General features: G+C 43.3%; 1 protein-coding gene across 4 annotated transcripts in view; it reads left to right on the top strand.

Moving 5' to 3' along the window:
• The first annotated feature begins 2,197 nt into the window (after nt 1-2,197).
• The window catches only part of lactbl1b (lactamase, beta-like 1b), a 55,841-nt gene continuing 37,264 nt past the window's right edge, over nt 2,198-20,774 (top strand). The window contains exons 1-3 of one of the 4 annotated variants that reach the window (XM_079509522.1): nt 2,198-2,419; nt 5,157-5,280; nt 5,638-5,764. In XM_079509522.1, the coding sequence (XP_079365648.1) occupies nt 5,758-5,764 (7 nt within the window). In that variant the 5' untranslated portion in view covers nt 2,198-2,419; nt 5,157-5,280; nt 5,638-5,757. Of the gene's footprint in view, nt 2,420-2,655; nt 2,812-5,156; nt 5,281-5,637; nt 5,765-20,774 lie in introns of those variants that run through there. The other 3 variants (XM_079509525.1, XM_079509523.1, XM_079509524.1) reach the window with 3 other exon arrangements.

Genomic DNA, 20,774 nt, shown 5'->3' with positions numbered 1-20,774 from the left:
ACTTAAATAAAGAATCAATCAATCAATCAATAACCCTGAACCCTCAATGACGTTTGGTGAACACATTGACATTATACAGTTGATTTTACTATATTATTTACCTTTGTTAATCTGATGTATAGCATGTTTTAACTGCTATACAGTTTGTATACTGTTTGTTGTGATTATTTGTCTTCACTTATTGATTCTTCAGTTAACACTGGTATAACATTTAACAAAGTCTGTCTCAATTGATTAAGACAGTTTATAAAGACATTGAATTGGTTTTCAGCAATATTTTCCTCTTTTATGACATAATGATAACATGGCATTATAAGCTGCTCCTTGAGTTCTTCATTTATGTATTCTTATATTCATTTATCATCAAATAAAAAAATACTTTGGCAATTTGTTATAAGCCAATGTCTTTCCATTCCAAGTTCTAAGTTCAGGAACATCAAGGCTGATTCCTGTTCAAGCAGTTGGTTCTAGGTTCAATTATTTTAAACCTAGCATCAAGCCATCCTGGTGAGTCATCACCACAAAACCTTTGATATTGTGAAAAAACTAAAACAAAGCATATTTATTAAATGTATATCATATAATTAAATAAAATAATCACAGAATCAAAGGTGTTATGGTCATGATTGATTCACCAGCATCCTGGATGGCTTGATTCTAGGCTTAAAATAATTGATGTAAATATTGTTTGTAAATGGGGAAAATGAATGGTAGGTTTTCCAGTGGTGCCAGAAAACCAGGCCCACTCCTATGCTCTATTGATGATATGCACACAGCTGCCATCTTGCCAGCAAGGTGCTACCTAGGTGCAACTTCCCATAGACAGCCCATTCATCCAAACAGAAAAGTCCTATTTAATTGTATTAAATAACGTCAAACTCACCAACATTGCAGCTGTACGGAAAGCTTGTCTTAGCCTACTATGTGCAAAGTGTTTGTTTCATAAAAATCCACCGTACACTTGTTATGAGCTACTTCCTCTACTACTCTACTCTGGATCTTTTGCAAAACGTATATTTTCGTCCTCCGTTTTAGAAATAATCCTTGGCCATACGACAGAGATATCTATGTCCACACACAAACGCAGAAACGCATTGAACACAGGATAAAATCACTGCAGTAGCAGGTTTCAATTGTAGGCTATATTATATTTGATTTTATATTTACACTTATGAGGTGCCAATCATATTTTGAATGAAGGAATAAGTACCGCATTTTAAAAGCCACCTAAATTGTGAGTGGAAGTATATGTTTCTTTCATTGTCTGTCAGCATGTCACACTATGTGCGTAAATCTCCAGATCCCGACTCTCGACTTTTCTCTCCATATAATTTAAAAATGATAGACACTTTACCATTGCTCTGGCGACCTGGCAAGTCCTGCACAGAAATTAATAGCAGAGTCAGACCTATAGAAGTGTCCACAACCAGTTGTGAGCTTGTAGAGTGGCTATATTTTCGAGCTGTATAATAAATGTCACGTTATAATGTAGGCTAATACAAGTTCACGCGCACATTGTCAGCATGTAGGCACAGTGACATGCAGTCAATGGTGCGCCCTAAACATGAGAGAGATGTGCCATAATGCGCACGCACGATGTGATTCCATTCACACCTCTCTCTCTCTCTGCACCCTCTCTCTCTCTCTCTCCTCGCATGACCATGACCATGATGCAAAATACAGCACGATATAGTTTCACATGCGGCTATGCACACACCACAAATAGACTTGTTGGTGTAGGCTACTGCGGAATGGCATTTTGCTGAGGACTGGGCTGGCAGGGTTTTACCTATACTTGTGAGGACCTCTGCATGACAAGCTGCATGTGGGCGGTGGCGGTGACATCATCGTTTCTCAAAAGCTCCGTTTCGCATGACTACACCGCTCCACTGATCCGGATATTTTCGAAAATCTTCACTTATTTATCCGTTTAAAAAAACCTCCGTTTGAGTGGCCGAAAACGCCGTTTGGCTGAAAGGCCCAAACGCACAGAGAAATGTGCGTTTTGCAAAAGACCCATATACGTGTGGCCTGGGCTTAAGTGTCAGAGTTTGGAAGCACTCGTTATCAGTAAAGCAACCTCCAGCTTCTGCCTCCTGCATTATGTGCAAATTCTAAACAGGTGGTACACATGGGCTGTTGAGTGATAGTCAACGAGCACTTCCAAACTCCAGCACAAAATCATCTGCAAGGAATGTCTTGACAGGGAGTAGCTCATAACATCTCTACAGTGGAATACATTGACAGGGAGTAGCTCATAACATCTCTACAGTGGAATACATTGACAGGGAGTAGCTCATAACATCTCTACAGTGGAATAGTAATACATTGACAGGGAGTAGCTCATAACATCTCTACAGTGGAACACATTGCAGATAGAAAGAGGATAATTTAAGCTTTCCGTGCAGCTGCAATGTTGGTGAGTTTGACGTTATTTAATACAATTAGAGATAGGACTGTTCTGTTTGGATGAATGGGCTGTCAATAGGACGTTGCACCTAGGTAGCACCTTGCTGGCAAGATGGCAGCCGTGTGCATATCATCAATGGAGCAGCATGGAGGGTTGTAGTTTGGAAGCGCTCGTTGTAAATCACTCAGCGGTCCTGCGTACCACCTGTTTCTAAATGTCACACAATGCAGGAGGCAGCAGGACGTTGTGTTAGAGCAAAACGGGCGCTTCCAAACTCTGAGATAATCACCTGCTCAGAATGTCTTGGAAGTAGTTCATAACATGTCTTTGGTGAACAAACCAGAACAAACACAGCAGATTGAAAGAGGATAATTCAAGCTTTCCGTACAGCTGCAATGTTGGTGAGTTTAACGTTGTTTAATACAACAATCCGATAGGACTGTTCTGTTTGGATGAATGTGCTGTCAAGGCCAGAAAGTTGTTTATTGCCATTCGGTAGGCACTCCTCCTGCATTAACTTCCGGATACAATAGAGGTGCATTAACCTGACTCCGCCAGATGGGGCAGCAGAGAGGTGCATCATAGCCTCTGGTCCAATTTCATCTACCGTGTATTTGTTTCATCAATTCCAATTCCACTTGTTTATCCTGTTTGTGTTCTCTCTCCTGATTGGATGCAATTGGTATCCTGACCTGAAAATGTATTTTCTGTTTATTAAAGAGCTGGAGAGACTGAGGGACTGATCCTGTTACTGAACACATAGCATTTCTACTGAGCTGGTTCTGGTACTGAACACACTATCAGTTCTATACTGAGCTGGTTCTGGTACTGAACACACTATCAGTTCTATACTGGGTTGGTTCTGGTACTGAACACACTATCAGTTCTATACTGGGCTGGTTCTGGTACTGAACACACTATCAGTTCTATACTGAGCTGGTTCTGGTACTGAACACACTATCAGTTCTATACTGGGTTGGTTCTGGTACTGAACACACTATCAGTTCTATACTGGGCTGGTTCTGGTACTGAACACACTATCAGTTCTATACTGGGCTGGTTCTGGTACTGAACACACTATCAGTTCTATACTGGGTTGGTTCTGGTACTGAACACACTATCAGTTCTATACTGGGCTGGTTCTGGTACTGAACACCCTATCAGTTCTATACTGGGCTGGTTCTGGTACTGAACACACTATCAGTTCTATACTGGGCTGGTTCTGGTACTGAACACACTATCAGTTCTATACTGGGCTGGTTCTGGTACTGAACACACTATCAGTTCTATACTGGGCTGGTTCTGGTACTGAACACACTATCAGTTCTATACTGGGTTGGTTCTGGTACTGAACACACTATCAGTTCTATACTGGGCTGGTTCTGGTACTGAACACACTATCAGTTCTATACTGGGCTGGTTCTGGTACTGAACACACTATCAGTTCTATACTGGGCTGGTTCTGGTACTGAACACACTATCAGTTCTATACTGGGTTGGTTCTGGTACTGAACACACTATCAGTTCTATACTGGGCTGGTTCTGGTACTGAACACACTATCAGTTCTATACTGGGCTGGTTCTGGTACTGAACACACTATCAGTTCTATACTGGGCTGGTTCTGGTACTGAACACACTATCAGTTCTATACTGGGCTGGTTCTGGTACTGAACACACTATCAGTTCTATACTGGGTTGGTTCTGGTACTGAACACACTATCAGTTCTATACTGGGCTGGTTCTGGTACTGAACACACTATCAGTTCTATACTGGGCTGGTTCTGGTACTGAACACACTATCAGTTCTATACTGGGCTGGTTCTGGTACTGAACACACTATCAGTTCTATACTGGGTTGGTTCTGGTACTGAACACACTATCAGTTCTATACTGGGCTGGTTCTGGTACTGAACACACTATCAGTTCTATACTGGGCTGGTTCTGGTACTGAACACACTATCAGTTCTATACTGGGCTGGTTCTGGTACTGAACACACTATCAGTTCTATACTGGGTTGGTTCTGGTACTGAACACACTATCAGTTCTATACTGGGCTGGTTCTGGTACTGAACACACTATCAGTTCTATACTGGGCTGGTTCTGGTACTGAACACACTATCAGTTCTACTGAGCTGGGTCTGAATCAGACAGTGTTTGACCATCTTTATTCCTACTTCTCTCCATCTACCTCTGGATGGCTTCTGTTCGCCAATCCTCCACTGTAGGCTGTAGCTGCACGCCGTGTAGCATCCCATATGTTGTGAGCTATGTAGGTCGACTATACACCATGCTTTCCACACTCCACTGCTAGGATTTCTCTGCCATTTGTTTTGTTTTTCATGTTGGGTTCCCATGTTCATTCCATTCCAACATTAAGTGGACCAGAGAAATGTTCTGCAGCAGCAGACCAGACCAATTTATGGACTTGTTTAGAGGTATGGTGCTTTTAATTGATTGATTGATTGGCAGAGGTAAAAAGGTCCTGGTAGTCAGCAGCCGGGGTGTGGAGTGGGACATATATGGGTATTCAGGTAATGTAATCTCGAGGTCGGTCCCAACTTGGAGAGCCTTCGTAACAGCCCCACGACATCCACACTCTCACGGAGGAGACTGCCGACGAGAGGTGCCGTCGTCTGGCCGGAACTAGAGTTCAAACTAGAGTTCTCAACAGGCCCGAAAATGAAGGCCCGGCCATACCTGGGCCCTCATCAAACCCTGTACACTGCCCCCGCTGCCACCCTTAGATCTCCATATATGGAGCGACCTGTTCCTGGCATTCCATATCTTGATCTGACCTCATCACACCCTGTACACTGAAGATACGCTCCATATATGGCCAGTGCACGCTCGCCCTCAGACGTCTTACTGGTAAAATATACAATGGGTTCATTATGTCTGTGTTTGTGTTGTTTAATTGTCAGTTAAATTGTGTGATATAGTCTGATGGTGATGGTACCCCTCAAAGTAAAATCAGGATAAGGAAATATCTCAAAAGTAAAATACCAAGTAAGTCATCTTTTAAAATATATCGACAACTATAATAACTTTAAATACTGAATGCACTGGCACTTAATGCACTGGCTGTTCTCACATGATATTAGTAAATAGTCGTATCACTCATGGCAAAAGCACAAAGTACAAATATTCTTGTTATGCTGTCCTTTGCAAACTGTCAATACAGTATTGAGTTTCAATCAATGCGTGTTGGGTGTTTGTCCCTCGCAGGCAACAGGAGGAGTCACACCCTGGGCACACATGCCATCCCCCTGCACGGTGGACTCGTCAAGGGACGTGCACTACACAGGGACCAGATGACAGAGCCTGGTATGGCTTGAAGATGCAAGGATGCTTGGTAAGCTGTCAGCCTCTGCCTGAGTACAGTGTGAGAACATAGACATAGGAAGTTATGCTGTGCAAGTAAAAGTTGTTAAAGTGTGCACCTTATTAGTTAGTTGACACTACTCCTTGATTGATTGATTGATTCTATCTATAACTATTTCAATCGTATCTGTTAAGACTGGTAGGAAATGTGGTGCAATATTTATGCAATATATATATACTGTACTCTTCACTAGAACCTTAATCCTTTTAAACGCTCTACTTAAAGTGGGTCTGAAAATAGCCGATCTAATGCATCGTGTTAGGTCGTTGCATTGTGAGCTTGCAGATCTGCTTTTTATTTTTCCCAAGAAGGTTTGCCTATTAATTTATGACATGAATACGGATGCTAGAGTTTAAAGTGGTTAAATTTGTGCTGGAGGAGATAAATTATGTTTGATGATTGAAGTGTGCCAAGGCTATTTGGTGCCATATTTCAGAGTGGTCCAATAAAGTGCAGTAGTACTTATGGGATGGTTAGGTAGATGACCTATCTGAGTTGACATCGGTCTGCATTGATACAGACCACAATGTCATCAAGGTTCTCAAAGACACAGTATACTTAGTTATAAAACAGCAAACAAAATAATTTGGCAATTTGTGTTTGGTAGCCAGGTTATGTCTCTGCAATGCTTCCTGGCAACTACTTTTACACCATTACAAATCCTGTTTATTTTCCTTTTAAACGATGACCCAGTTGTAAGGAACATGCATTTGTGGGATGAACAGCACAGGAAATGTGCCAAATATTCTCTGCCAATGCTAAACAGCTTATTCACACTTTGGTGGTGTTTGACAATATGTCGGGATTCTTCCATACTTTGTACTACTTCAATCATCCACTCCACCAATTTGACAATCTATTTACAAAATCTACCAAACACAAATTTCCAAACTTTACATTCGATGTTGACTGACCGTTGGCTTTGTACTACTGACAGAAAAGGGGAAAGAAGGACTGGTTGTCTAGGACAGGGGTTCTCAACCCGTGGGTCGCGACCCCTCGAGGGGTCGCCAAATTATTTTGGGGGGTCCCCAAATTATTTAAAAAAAAACTGAATGGAACTGAGTGGAAATGAAGAATGTACATATAGTACACATAGTACATGCATACACCTTCCCTAATGATGATGGTTTCAGTATTTATTTATGGTGTATTGTCTCTATTATTAAGGTTATTGTAGCAGTCAATTTATATTGGGGGTCGGGAGGGGGCGGGGCGGGGGTCCCGAGACGTTGCCAAAGCATTTTCGGGGGTCCCCGGCCAAAAAGGTTGAGAACCCCTGGTCTAGGACCTGCCCCAGGGTGTTCCAATTAGAGCTTGCTTAACCATCAATGTCTGCCCTGTTGTGATCCAAAGGGATGGAAGGCAAATAAACTGTCAACTCTTCAGTAAAAGACATATGCCTTGGTGATGAATGTTATTATTTGATTCATGAATTCATTTGGGTGGAGTTCCCGACCGTATTGACCAGCAGGTAGCACCATAGTATAATATCGTGTGCAATGCATTGTTCATCAGCATAGGAAAGGGAAATCCAACCAGAACCAGAAATATGTCTATAAGTATGATTTTGTCAAGTCAGTATTTATGAATGTCCACCCCCCCCCCCCCCCCCCCCACACACACACACACACACACACACACACACAGAACAGCAGAACATACCTTCAGATTGTTTCTTCTACTATTTGTTTGTGATAATCTGCACTGCAGTGTTTTATGTCTATTTACACTGAAGCTTCAAGCTCAGGGTCTGCGTGTGTGTGTGTGTGTGTGTGTGTGTGTGTGTGTGTGTGTGTGTGTGTGTGTGTGTGTGTGTGTGTGTGTGTGTGTGTGTGTGTGTGTGTGTGTGTGTGTGTGTGTGTGTGTGTGTGTGTGTGTGTGTGTGTGTGTGTGTGTGTGTGTGTGTGTGTGTGTGTGTGTGTGTGCGTGCGTGTGCGTGTGCGTGTGCGCGTGCGCGTACAGTTGGGGTTTAGCACCCATGGGCACGAGCCACTAGGAGGCATAATAACACAGGATAAATTGTTCATTACAGTCTAGCAGAAAACAAACAGTGACTCTGAGGAACTGACAAGTAAAACATGTCAGTCATTTATTGTTATACTACCCCCTGAATAAAAAGGAATTAACTGTGTGTGCGTGTGCGTGCGTGTGTGCGTGCGTGCGTGCATGCGCGTGCGTGCGTGGTGATGAACCCGACCTGAACCTACTGTAAGTAATCATAGAAAACATCAAAGAACCAGTGAATAATACAGTGAACTGAAAGCTGCCTGAATCAGAATCCTAGCTTCAGCCAAAAGATATTCCATGCATTTAGACTAGTTAAAAATATATAAGGCTGGCCTTTATTAAGACGCTAACTTGACAACATGTATGGAACATTAAAAGTGAATATACAGTAAATCAATATATTGAGTTACAAAGGAGAAACATTTAGGTTTATGAAGACAATTGTAAGTAACAGCAAACAAAGCAACACCACTGCGGATGTTGAAAGCATCAGAGGATGCTCCATCATCGAACTGGACAATGCCTCTCATATCTGTATGGAAAGACTGGATCAGCTTTAGGAGCTTCGGGGGGCATCCTATTTTGTTCAAGATCTTGAAGAGGCCATCACGACTTATCAGATCAAAGGCCTTTGGTCAGGTCAACAAAAGCAACGTACAGAGGCATCCTCTGTCCCCTGCATTTCCCTTTCAGTTGGCGTAGAGAGAAGATCATATCGATCTGAAGCCATAATGCGACTCTGGGTATATTCTCTCTCTAAGCTTCTGGAGCCTGTTCAGTCCAACACGGGCCAAGAGCTTCCCCACTATGCTAAGCAGAGAGATACCAAGTACGGTATTACAAAACACATCATTTGTAGCCTACCTGGCAAAATAAAGACAGCTTTTTACCAACCCTGTCATTTCCTGTCCCACCATGTGAACTGTTCATTTCAACTGTATTTAATGCAGGCCCAGTGCTCCAGAAATGCTGCCATTTCACTCCAAATCCTGGCCAGTTTTCCTGATACCCTGGTGCAGGGGTTCTCAACGTTTTTGGCCGGGGACCCCCGGAAATGCTTTGGCAATGTCTCGGGACCCCCGCCCCGCCCCCTCCCGACCCCCAATATAAATTGACTGCTACAATAACCTTAAACCATTTTGGGCGGGAACCCCTTTTGGTGTTTTAAGCATTGTTATAATTTAGCTATTGAAAAATAGCAGATCTACAAGCTCATAGCGCGCCACCGAGTGGCGCGCTACGAGCTTGTAGGTCTGCTATTTTTGAAAAATCGTGGAGAAAAAAAAAAAAAAAAAACCCATTTTTTTTTTTTTTTGAAAATAATTTGGGGACCCCCTAAAATAATTTGGCGACCCCCCGAGGGGTCGCGACCCACGGGTTGAGAACCCCTGCCCTAGTGAGTTAATGGTGACAAGCTGTGCTACTGTGGTTTGACGATTACCCCCCCCCCCCCCCCCCCAGAGTTTAGATTTTCATAATATATATTTCATTACGATATGACAGATTCCTCACAGAAGAAATGGCATAATTGCTTTTTTCCATTTCTCCTGGTTTAGACTGCCCATACAAGAGGATTAACATGTTCTGACAGTATATGTTGTATTTCATGGGGACAGCATTAATTAAATGGACTGGAGGTCTGTCCAAGTTGGAAGCATATCATGTGATTTATTCATTTTTATTGACAGAGAGAGACAGAGAGAGAGAGATAGAGAGAAAGAGCTGAATATGCAACATTGTAGACTATGAGGAGAGCTTGCTTGTTACCGTATTTATGTAACAACGTTTGTTTTGTCTTTTGCTTTGATAGGCACCATTGTTTACACCTGCGCCTTTAATCTTTATTAAACAATTTCTGCATTCAAGGACCATCTTTGTGTCCGGCTGAAACCAACAAAGAAAGGATTGATTATACTTTAAAGAACTCTTGAGTGACTTATAATTACAGTGACAAAATTAATTGTGTCATGCAGTGGTGTTTAGGACAATGCGTTTCACTTTATCAACAATAAAGGTGATTCACCATTTTCTTTTTCACTTGTGCCGCAAATATTGTAAGACAAGTAACCTCAAGTAGGCTACGTACTATCAATGGAATATCCCCGTAAAGGAATAATTAATGCACCATACACATACTGTACATACACAACTCTGAATTTGTTCCTATGTACATTGTTTTTTCCAACTTATAGTATAGCACCTTTTCTACTTTATCAATTCACACAGATGTCTATTATCAAAATCGCACCTCACCAAATGGCCTTAAGACCTTCATCATTGTGTACTACTGTAAATGCTGTCATTTAATCAGCATGTAACACTAATGCCGTATCTGTCTCTCAGATATAGCATTAGTGTTACATGTGGCTTGTATAACATGCTGTCATCTTCTAGCGATCATTTAATACACCAGACTCTGTCATATGACCACTGGTCTTGATCATTTAATACACCAGACTCTGTCATATGACCACTGGTCTTGATCATTTAATACATCAGACTCTGTCATATGACCACATGGTCTGGTCTGTAATCAAAGAGCCAGTAGGTGCTGCGGCTTTGGATTAAATCTCGTAGATCCAGCCCAGCCTCACTATTGATAACTATAGTGTCAGCAGCCTGGATAGCCTTAGCATTGGCGTTCCATGGTAATAGGCATAGAGAGATATTGAAACACTACACTAGCATGCTACTTAGTTGAGTAGTTCTACTCCTTGTCCCCTCCTTTTTTTACCAACTACACTATATATCTTCGCTGAAAATAGCCGCTCAACAAGCTCACAATGCATCACAGCTTAACTTTAGCTGAATGTTCGTATGTCGTTAAAGATACATGTATAGGTTTTAGTATCACCTGTAAGTTAGGACCACATGTCTCTGCATATTGACTGAGTGGCCATAGGCTACTGTGATAGAAGTCCTCATAGAAGTTAAAGTTTCAGTTTCAAAATTATTGTCATGCAGCATATCCAAAATAATATACAGTTTGTCAAGAGACTCAAGACCCATCATGTGTACTACTTTTTAGGATTTATAAGTCACACCATTTTAACTCAGTTGCAACTGTGCATAACTTTTAGCTTTTTGTTCTGTGAAACAAACGCACGCACACATACACACACACACACACACACACACACACACACACACACGCACACATACACACACACACACACACACACACACACACGCGCACACAAACAAACTCCTAGGCCTGACTCACACCTTCGCAACAGATTGATGTATAGCTGATGCATGAGACTTATTTACTGATGTAAGCTCGCAATGCATTTCCAATGGGAGTCACATGGTTTGACACAACATTTTTGTTGTATGAGGGGGAGGGGGGCAGTCGAAACACGTGTTGTACGGCTTTCGGCTGTGTTTCGACTGCCCCCCACCCCCTCATACAACACAAATGTTAAATGCATTGCGAGCTTGCATCAGTAAACACGTCTCATGCATCAGCTATACATCAATCTGTTGTAAAGGTGTGAGTCAGGCCTTACAAACCAGGCAATATTGAAGTTGTCAACACATGCACACCCAGTCACCCACACACACACCCACAACACATGCACACCCAGTCACCCAGTCACCCACACACCCACACCCAGTCACCTACCCACACACCCACAAACACACCCAGTCACCCACCCACAAACACATGCACACCCAGTCACCCACCCACACACCCACAAACACAGTACAATCACTTTCCTACTGAACAGGCGTCCATTTTTCTACCATGGCAGATGTTGCCAAATGCTGCAGTTAATCCAGAATGCTGGTTTTGATACAAGTGGGATTTAACTATGACCATGATACCAACATCTGTCAGGACTCTGAACTGAGCTCCCAAACACACAGGGAGTCAAACAGGAATAGACTATACACTTTTCATTTGCATACAACTGAGGAGGAAAACGTGGTTGACAGATTCAGACTCACTGCGGTAAGTTATCTAACTGGATAATTTAACCCATTTTGACCTGGGAACGATTCTATAAATGTCTTCTAAATCCTGACAGTTTTCTGAAAAAGCTATGTTTCTATGTCAGTCGTTCTTCGATTTCTTTTAAAATAGCAGACCTACAAGCTCGCAGCGCTGCGAGCTTGTAGATCTGCTATTTTTCAATAGCTAAAGCAAAACATAATGCTAACACCAACCACCCAAAATGGGTTAACAGGTTTCGTCAACATTGGTTTCGTAAACTAGAATAAAGCTACCTGAAGCTACCTGCAGTTTATGTAACATGTTTTTGTAAACCTTTTTTTTCCTAGATGTTCGATAAATATGGCTTATTTTGCATTGGTGTGTGACTGGAAGGAAACATGATAATGTCACGACACGGCTGATCTGTTCTCATTCAGACAAAACACATGAATAGAAAAACATGTACAGTATAGACTCAACAATTACAGCCTGTACTTCTTTTCTGTGATTTTGTTTATTTATATTTATGATAGGCATACATGGTAATGAAAAGCTGGAAGTCATGTTCTCAGGGGATCTATTATGGACAGGCCATGTGTACCGGTATTCAAATTCAGGTCTTATAAGCCAGGGGTTCTCAACGTTTTTGGCCGGGGACCCCCGGAAATGCTTTGGCAATGTCTCGGGACCCCCGCCCCGCCCCCTCCCGACCCCCAATATAAATTGACTGCTACAATAACCTTAAACCATTTTGTCCGGGAACCCCTTTTGGTGTTTTAAGCATTGTTATAATTTAGCTATTGAAAAATAGCAGATCTACAAGCTCATAGCGCGCCACCGAGTGGCGCGCTACAAGCTTGTAGGTCTGCTATTTTTGAAAAATCATGAAAATAAAATTTAAAAAAACCCTTTTTTTTTTTTTTGAAAATAATTTGGGGACCCCCTAAAATAATTTGGCGACCCCCCGAGGGGTCGCGACCCACGGGTTGAGAACCCCTGTTATAAGCACTGATGACTTTACATTCAACCATCACTCCGGTGGAGTGTGTGCCATAAAAAAATGAAGTCAAACACATGTTTGTGTGACAGATAAGTACAGTAAATGATTTATCATGTATGCCATGGTGGTTTTCTAGCTTCACACCAGAGCTATCAGCTAAATGAACACCTTGGCCTGAGTCCAAGTTTGCAAGAGTTTGGTGGTGGACAGGTTGCTAAGTGAACATTTTTAATGCATGAGCAAAACAAGTTTCTAGCGGATTTCTCTCAGATGTCAATCAAAAGCAGATCTCATATGAGGTGACCGCGTGAGCATGTATGTGATTGATTGATTGATTGAAATATTTATTAACAGTTTGCAGAATTACAGTACATTTCAAGCACAAACTCAATACAAAGACTGTTAACTGTGAGTGGACGACCCAATTAAGCATTACACTTGTTAACAAGAGGGTCCACCATGTTCAATTCATCAAAACATTTAGAGACGTACAAATAGACACTTCTATATAGTCAAAGAACAGAACAGGAATTCATCATAGAGGTAAAAAGGGAAAAGAGACATATATGTTGTATATGGTATGCCCTTTTGAATTTGTTGATGCAGAAACTTCCATTTCTGAGTTTGAAAAATGTATATTATAATATAATATGAATAGATTCAGGAATAGCTGCAGCTTCTTCTTCCGTGTGTCATCATCATAATGTATATTATAATATAAATAGATTCAGGAATAGCTCCAGATTCTTCTTCCGTGTGTCATCATCAGATGTCATCATGATGTCATCATGATGTCATCATGATGTCATCATCAGATGTCCAGCTCAATAGTGTACCACTGTTGTTTTTGGCAGCAACGTTGGATTTTAGTTTTAGTCTTTTGAATAGTTTTAATTTAGTTTTAGTCACATTTTAGTCACCTGGAATGTCTTAGTGTTAGTCTATTTTTAGTTGACTAAATGTCAGGTGGTTTTAGTTGACTAAATCTACGGTTGATTTAGTCGACTAAAATGTATTTTGGCGGGCCTTGATGCCGTCGTAATGACTGATTTTACACTTGCTGAAAATAGCTGATCTACAAGCTCACAACATCGGCTATTTTCAGCATGCAACCAAGTGTAAAACTACTTATACTGGATCTCTTGTCCACTAGTCCTTTCCTGACTGTCTATTTTTGTATTTGTTGACGAAATTGTCAGAATATTTAGTCTTAGTTTTAGTCATCGTAGCTTAGTTTTCGTTTAGTTTCTATTTAGTTTTTGTCCGTGAAAAAAGGTAGTCGACGAACATTTTTCGTCTTAGTTTTAGTCGCCGAAAACAACACTGTAGTGTACAGCCATGCCCTCGTCTCAGGTCCCACGTCGGTGGTCGGTGGTCTGCTCCGGCTCCCCACACTCTCACATGCTGCTCCGTCCGTCCGTCAGGATGGATGTTTTGAAGCATCTGACCCCAGTTCACAGTCTGTTCAGCAGGCACGTCCTCTCCTTTAACCCATTCTGACCTGAGATCAGATTCTAAAAATGTCTTCTACATCCTGACAGTTTTCTGAAAAAGCTATGTTTCTATGTCAGTCGTTCTTCGATTTTTCAAAAATAACAGACCTACAAGCTCGTAGCGCGCCACTTGGTGGCGCGCTACGAGCTTGTAGATCTGCTATTTAGACAGGTCCTCAGGTTCTTATGCTGCCTTGTTGTTGTACGGGTGGCAGGACTTTCCCTGCTAGGGTGAGGCCGGCCGGGGCCTCTGATGAGAGGCTGACTTAGCCCCCGGCCGGGGCTAAGTAGCCAGCTAGCTCAATTGTCAGGGCCAAGGCCACTTAGATAATTTGTCTTATGTCAAGGCTTTTTCATGCAGCTGAACTCGTCCCTTCTAAATCTGATTATAATATTATCTGCATAAGTTCCTGTATATCCATATGTCCATGAAAGCATATGCTCACAATGAGCATCATCATCAGACAAGCGACCCGCTCTATAAACCCTAGAACACTATAAACATATGTTTTGTCACACCATCACGAAACACAGGTATATTTTACCCAATGTAAAATATTCCATAAAGAATATTTTGAATCAAAATATATTGAAGTAGACTACACCAATACATTGCAACTTGAGGTACTCTTTTTTTTTAAATATTTCATCATGACTTTTCACAAAAAAAAGAAAAACGGGGGAAAGAATCGGTGAAAAACGTGCATATTATTTTAGAAATATATATATATATATATATATATATATATAAAAAAATCACACCCGTGTGAACTGAGTGGTGTAAGGTCTTATATAGACTGATCAACTGTGGTCTGACGTAATGTCTGACGTAATGAAATCACACCCGGGTGAACTGGGTGACCATAGCAACCGTGCTCATTTTTTGGTACGAACAGACACGTGAACTAACAAAGCTGAAATCACACCCGGGTGAACTGGGTGACCATAGCAACCATGCTCATTTTTTGGTACGAACAGACAGACACGTAAACTAACAAAGCCAGTTGTAGGAGTGGTTTACACCACTCAACAAAGCCAGTTGTAGGAGTGGTTTACACCACTCAAAAATAAAGAAATGGAGCTGGGAACTTCTCCTTTGGTCCACCCATTCCTGGGACATGTGAGAATGGTCCAGTCTGGGATTTTTCGAAGACCAACGAAGTTGCCGTCTTACCAACTCGCGCCGGGCGTACATCCGGCGGAACTGCTCAGCCTGCTATTCCTAAAGTAACCTAAGTAAATGAAAACTGTGCCAAAAACTAAACCTAACCCTAAACCTATTCTTATTCTCAGTAAAACAAAATAAAGAATACAAGAACCGCCGCATCGAACGGTCGGCGCGGGAAAATAAATCAGGGTGAGATGGATTATGGGCGACGGTTTACCTGTTACCGATTCTTCTCTATCACACCATCACTAAACACGGGTGAAATTCACCCGAACACCTGCCTGTCGAAAAAACCCAGGGATGTGGCCAGGGAAACACAACCTACCTTCTATGATGTCACTGAGCATCATGAAGGTACTGAAAGACCCGCCCACCTCAGACATCAACAACATTATAAAAAAATGACTAGGGTAAAAGAATAATCCTGAGGAGGGGAGAGTGGGTTGCACCTGCCTCCCCGATGTGCAATGATTTAAACAAGATACTGCATTATGCAATATATTATGCAACCACTATATGTAGATATGCGAGACCATATGGCTCTTCTGAAAAACAATATGCTACAGAGCATGATAAAAGGCAATGCAGTATGTAGCTGTCAACACAGACATACAGTAGAGGTTAGTACAGTATGTAGCTGTCAACACAGACATACAGTAGAGGTTAGTACAGTATTTAGCTGTCAACACAGACATACAGTAGAGGTTAGTACAGTATGTAGCTGTCAACACAGACATACAGTAGAGGTTAGTACAGTATGTAGCTGTCAACACAGACATATCAGTAGAGGTTAGTACAGTATGTAGCTGTCAACACAGACATACAGTAGAGGTTAGTACAGTATGTAGCTGTCAACACAGACATATCAGTAGAGGTTAGTACAGTATGTAGCTGTCAACACAGACATATCAGTAGAGGTTAGTACAGTATGTAGCTGTCAACACAGACATATCAGTAGAGGTTAGTACAGTATGTAGCTGTCAACACAGACATATCAGTAGAGGTTAGTACAGTATGTAGCTGTCAACACAGACATATCAGTAGAGGTTAGTACAGTATGTAGCTGTCAACACAGACATATCAGTAGAGGTTAGTACAGTATTGCTAGTGGTTAATATAAATGTCAACCCATTCTGGACGGGAACCCCGTTTGGTGTTTTACCTAAGCATTATGTTATGCTTTAGCTATTGAAAAATAGCAGATCTACAAGCTCATAGCGCGCCACCGAGTGGCGCGCTACGAGCTTGTAGATCTGCTATTTTTGAAAAATCGTAAATAAATAAAAGGCAAAAGGCAATGCAGTATTTAGCTGTCAACACAGACATATCAGTAGAGGTAAAGTACAGTATTGCTAGTGGTTAATATAAATGTTAACCCATTCTGGACGGGAACCCTGTTTGGTGTTTTACCTAAGCATTATGTTATGCTTTAGCTATTGAAAAATAGCAGATCTACAAGCTCGTAGCGCGCCACCGAGTGGCGTGCTACGAGCTTGTAGATCTGCTATTTTTGAAAAATCGTAAATAAATAAAAGGCAAAAGGCAATGCAGTATGTAGCTGTCAACACAGCCATATCAGTAGAGGTAAAGGGTTAATATAAATGTTAACCCATTCTGGACGGGAACCCCGTTTGGTGTTTTACCTAAGCATTATGTTATGCTTTATCTATTGAAAAATAGCAGATCTACACCTGATTTTGTATAGATTCAGTTAAACCTGTTTAACCTGTATATGCACCTGTTTGAGGTACTTATGTATTATGAATGATCATCAATAGAGAAGAGAGGCAGACATCTCCCCTTGTGTGTATTGTACGTATATTGTCTTGTTTTGTTTTCGGTTGTATGTATTGTCAATTGTCGTTTTCATGTAGCCTATGTTTGATTAAAATTCAATAAAACGTAAATTGAAAAAAAGAAAAATAGCAGATCTACAAGCTCATAGCGCGCCACCGAGTGGCGCGCTACGAGCTTGTAGGTCTGCTATTTTTGAAAAATCGTAAAAATGGGGCACAATTCTTTGAACATATATTCTTTCAGAACGTGGTTTTTATTTCGACTTCAGGCCTAAATGTGACTTGTGGTTATATCTGTCTCTTTGACCATCAGAACATCCCAGAGAGCATCAGGATCATTTGTTTTATCTATACTGTACTTCGGTGTACAATCATGGTGCCACACCAGCAAATACTAGCAGACCTTTGCTTGTAGATAGGCTATTTCCAGTATGTGACACTGGCATGCAACAATGGTAAATGGTAAATGGTGCATTTATATAGCGCCTTTATCCAAGGCGCTTTACAGAGATTGTGCATTACATTCACCCATTCATACACCGATAGCAGCGGAAACCATGCAAGGCACCAACTAGCACATCGGGAGCAATTAGGGGTTCAGTGTCTTGCTCAAGGACACTTCGACAGTAACTCTGGGGGAGCCCGGGTTCGAACTGGCAACCTTATGGTTTCCATCCAGGCACTCTACCCCTGAGCCACCGCCGCCCAATGTCATGCCATTGTCTCACAAATATGTTTGAGAGCATCTACAGACTGGGAGCTGTATTCATTTACTCCAATGTTGTTTTCACCTTTGCTGAGTACCACTGGCAATGATTGTGTACTGTGTAGACAGCTTAATACATTGTAATGAAGTGTGGCCCCAGACAACTAACAAGGGTTGCTTGTCTGGGACTTCTAATTAGGAAGAAGAGAAAAATACATTATGACTCAGACATATTGGTCACATTGGCAGTGCGGCGTAGGTGTGAGGGCCGTGTAGTGGCCTGAACCTCTATGTAAAACCTGCTCAGAGTCAGAAGTAGGAAATAGTGACTGATGAAGGAGAAGGATCCCGATGGATGGATAGACCGGGGTCCCCTTGCACACGCATGTTATTTTCCACATAAGTCTTCCTCTGTATTCTGGCTATTATAATAGCTAACTACTGTTATGCCACATAGCTACAAGGATCAGTTGCTGATTGTTCTTTATCAAGGATTTATTCTCTGGGAATTGATATTATGTGCCTGCCTCCTGCAGTAAAAACATCACACCTGTGTGAACTGAGCGGTGCAACTATACTGTTATTGTTATACGTAGGTACTGACGTACTGTACTGAACTCTAGTGCAACTGCAAACCCCAGGACACACAGCGCTAGCCGCCAACAGCACCACCCCAGGACACACAGCGCTAGCCGCCAACAGCGCCACCCCAGGACACACAGCGCTAGCCGCCAACAGCACCACCCCAGGACACACAGCGCTAGCCGCCAACAGCACCACCCCAGGACACACAGCGCTAGCCGCCAACAGCACCACCCCAGGACACACAGCGCTAGCCGCCAACAGCACCACCCCAGGACACACAGCGCTAGCCGCCAACAGCACCACCCCAGGACACACAGCGCTAGCCGCCAACAGCGCCACCCCAGGACACACAGCGCTAGCCGCCAACAGCCCCACCCCAGGACACACAGCGCTAGCCGCCAACAGCCCCACCCCAGGACACACAGCGCTAGCCGCCAACAGCACCACCCCAGGACACACAGCGCTAGCCGCCAACAGCACCACCCCAGGACACACAGCGCTAGCCGCCAACAGCACCACCCCAGGACACACAGCGCTAGCCGCCAACAGCGCCACCCCAGGACACACAGTGCTAGCCGCCAACAGCACCACCCCAGGACACACAGCGCTAGCCGCCAACAGCACCACCCCAGGACACACAGCGCTAGCCGCCAACAGCACCACCCCAGGACACACAGCGCTAGCCGCCAACAGCACCACCCCAGGACACACAGCGCTAGCCGCCAACAGCGCCACCCCAGGACACACAGCGCTAGCCGCCAACAGCGCCACCCCAGGACACACAGCGCTAGCCGCCAACAGCGCCACCCCAGGTCATATCGAGGATAATTCTTAGGCAGATAAGAAGACGGAGGCAACTTGGTCTAACTTGTGAACTTTATTGAATACCGAAACATATACAGTTCAGTGACAGCCATTCAAAGCAATAGATCCGTACGGTGTTAATTCAGCCAGTTAGCTGAGCTCCCATCCCTCTCCACCGTGGTTATACAGGCAGTTAGCTGAGCTCCCATCCCTCTCCACCATGGTTATACAGGCAGTTAGCTGAGCTCCCATCCCTCTCCACCATGGTTATACAGGCAGTTAGCTGAGCTCCCATCCCTCTCCACCATGGTTATACAGGCAGTTAGCTGAGCTCCCATCCCTCTCCACCATGGTTATACAGGCAGTTAGCTGAGCTCCCATCCCTCTCCACCATGGTTATACAGGCAGTTAGCTGAGCTCCCATCCCTCTCCACCATGGTTATACAGGCAGTTAGCTGAGCTCCCATCCCTCTCCACCATGGTTATACAGCCAGTTAGCTGAGCTCCCATCCCTCTCCACCATGGTTATACAGGCAGTTAGCTGAGCTCCCATCCCTCTCCACCATGGTTATACAGCCAGTTAGCTGAGCTCCCATCCCTCTCCACCATGGTTATACAGCCAGTTAGCTGAGCTCCCATCCCTCTCCACCATGGTTATACAGCCAGTTAGCTGAGCTCCCATCCCTCTCCACCATGGTGTTAATTCAGCCAGTTAGCTGAGCTCCCATCCCTCTCCACCATGGTGTTAATTCAGCCAGTTAGCTGAGCTCCCATCCCTCTCCACTGTGGTTATAAACAGGCCAGTTAGCTGAGCTCCCATCCCTCTCCACTGTGGTTATAAACAGGCCAGTTAGCTGAGCTCCCATCCCTCTCCACTGTGGTTATAAACAGGCCAGTTAGCTGAGCTCCCATCCCTCTCCACCATGGTTATACAGCCAGTTAGCTGAGCTCCCATCCCTCTCCACTGTGGTTATAAACAGGCCAGTTAGCTGAGCTCCCATCCCTCTCCACCATGGTTATACAGCCAGTTAGCTGAGCTCCCATCCCTCTCCACCATGGTTATACAGCCAGTTAGCTGAGCTCCCATCCCTCTCCACCGTGGTGTTAATTCAGCCAGTTAGCTGAGCTCCCATCCCTCTCCACCATGGTTATAAACAGGCCAGTTAGCTGAGCTCCCATCCCTCTCCACCATGGTTATAAACAGGCCAGTTAGCTGAGCTCCCATCCCTCTCTACCATGGTTATAAACAGGCCAGTTAGCTGAGCTCCCATCCCTCTCTACCATGGTTATAAACAGGCCAGTTAGCTGAGCTCCCATCCCTCTCCACTGTGGTTATAAACAGGCTTGATGTGCTCTCTCAGTCGCCCATCCTCTAGGGCAGGGGTGGGCAACTGGCGGCCCGGGGGCCACATGTGGCCCCCACCTTCACTTAATGTGGCCCGCATGTTAATATCAGAATACTGATATAGTATTGATTTCAG

The sequence above is a fragment of the Electrona antarctica genome (assembly GCF_951216825.1).
Source record: "Electrona antarctica genome assembly, chromosome: 9".
Lineage (NCBI taxonomy): Eukaryota > Metazoa > Chordata > Actinopteri > Myctophiformes > Myctophidae > Electrona > Electrona antarctica.
This window is presented reverse-complemented; position numbering and strand designations above follow the sequence as displayed.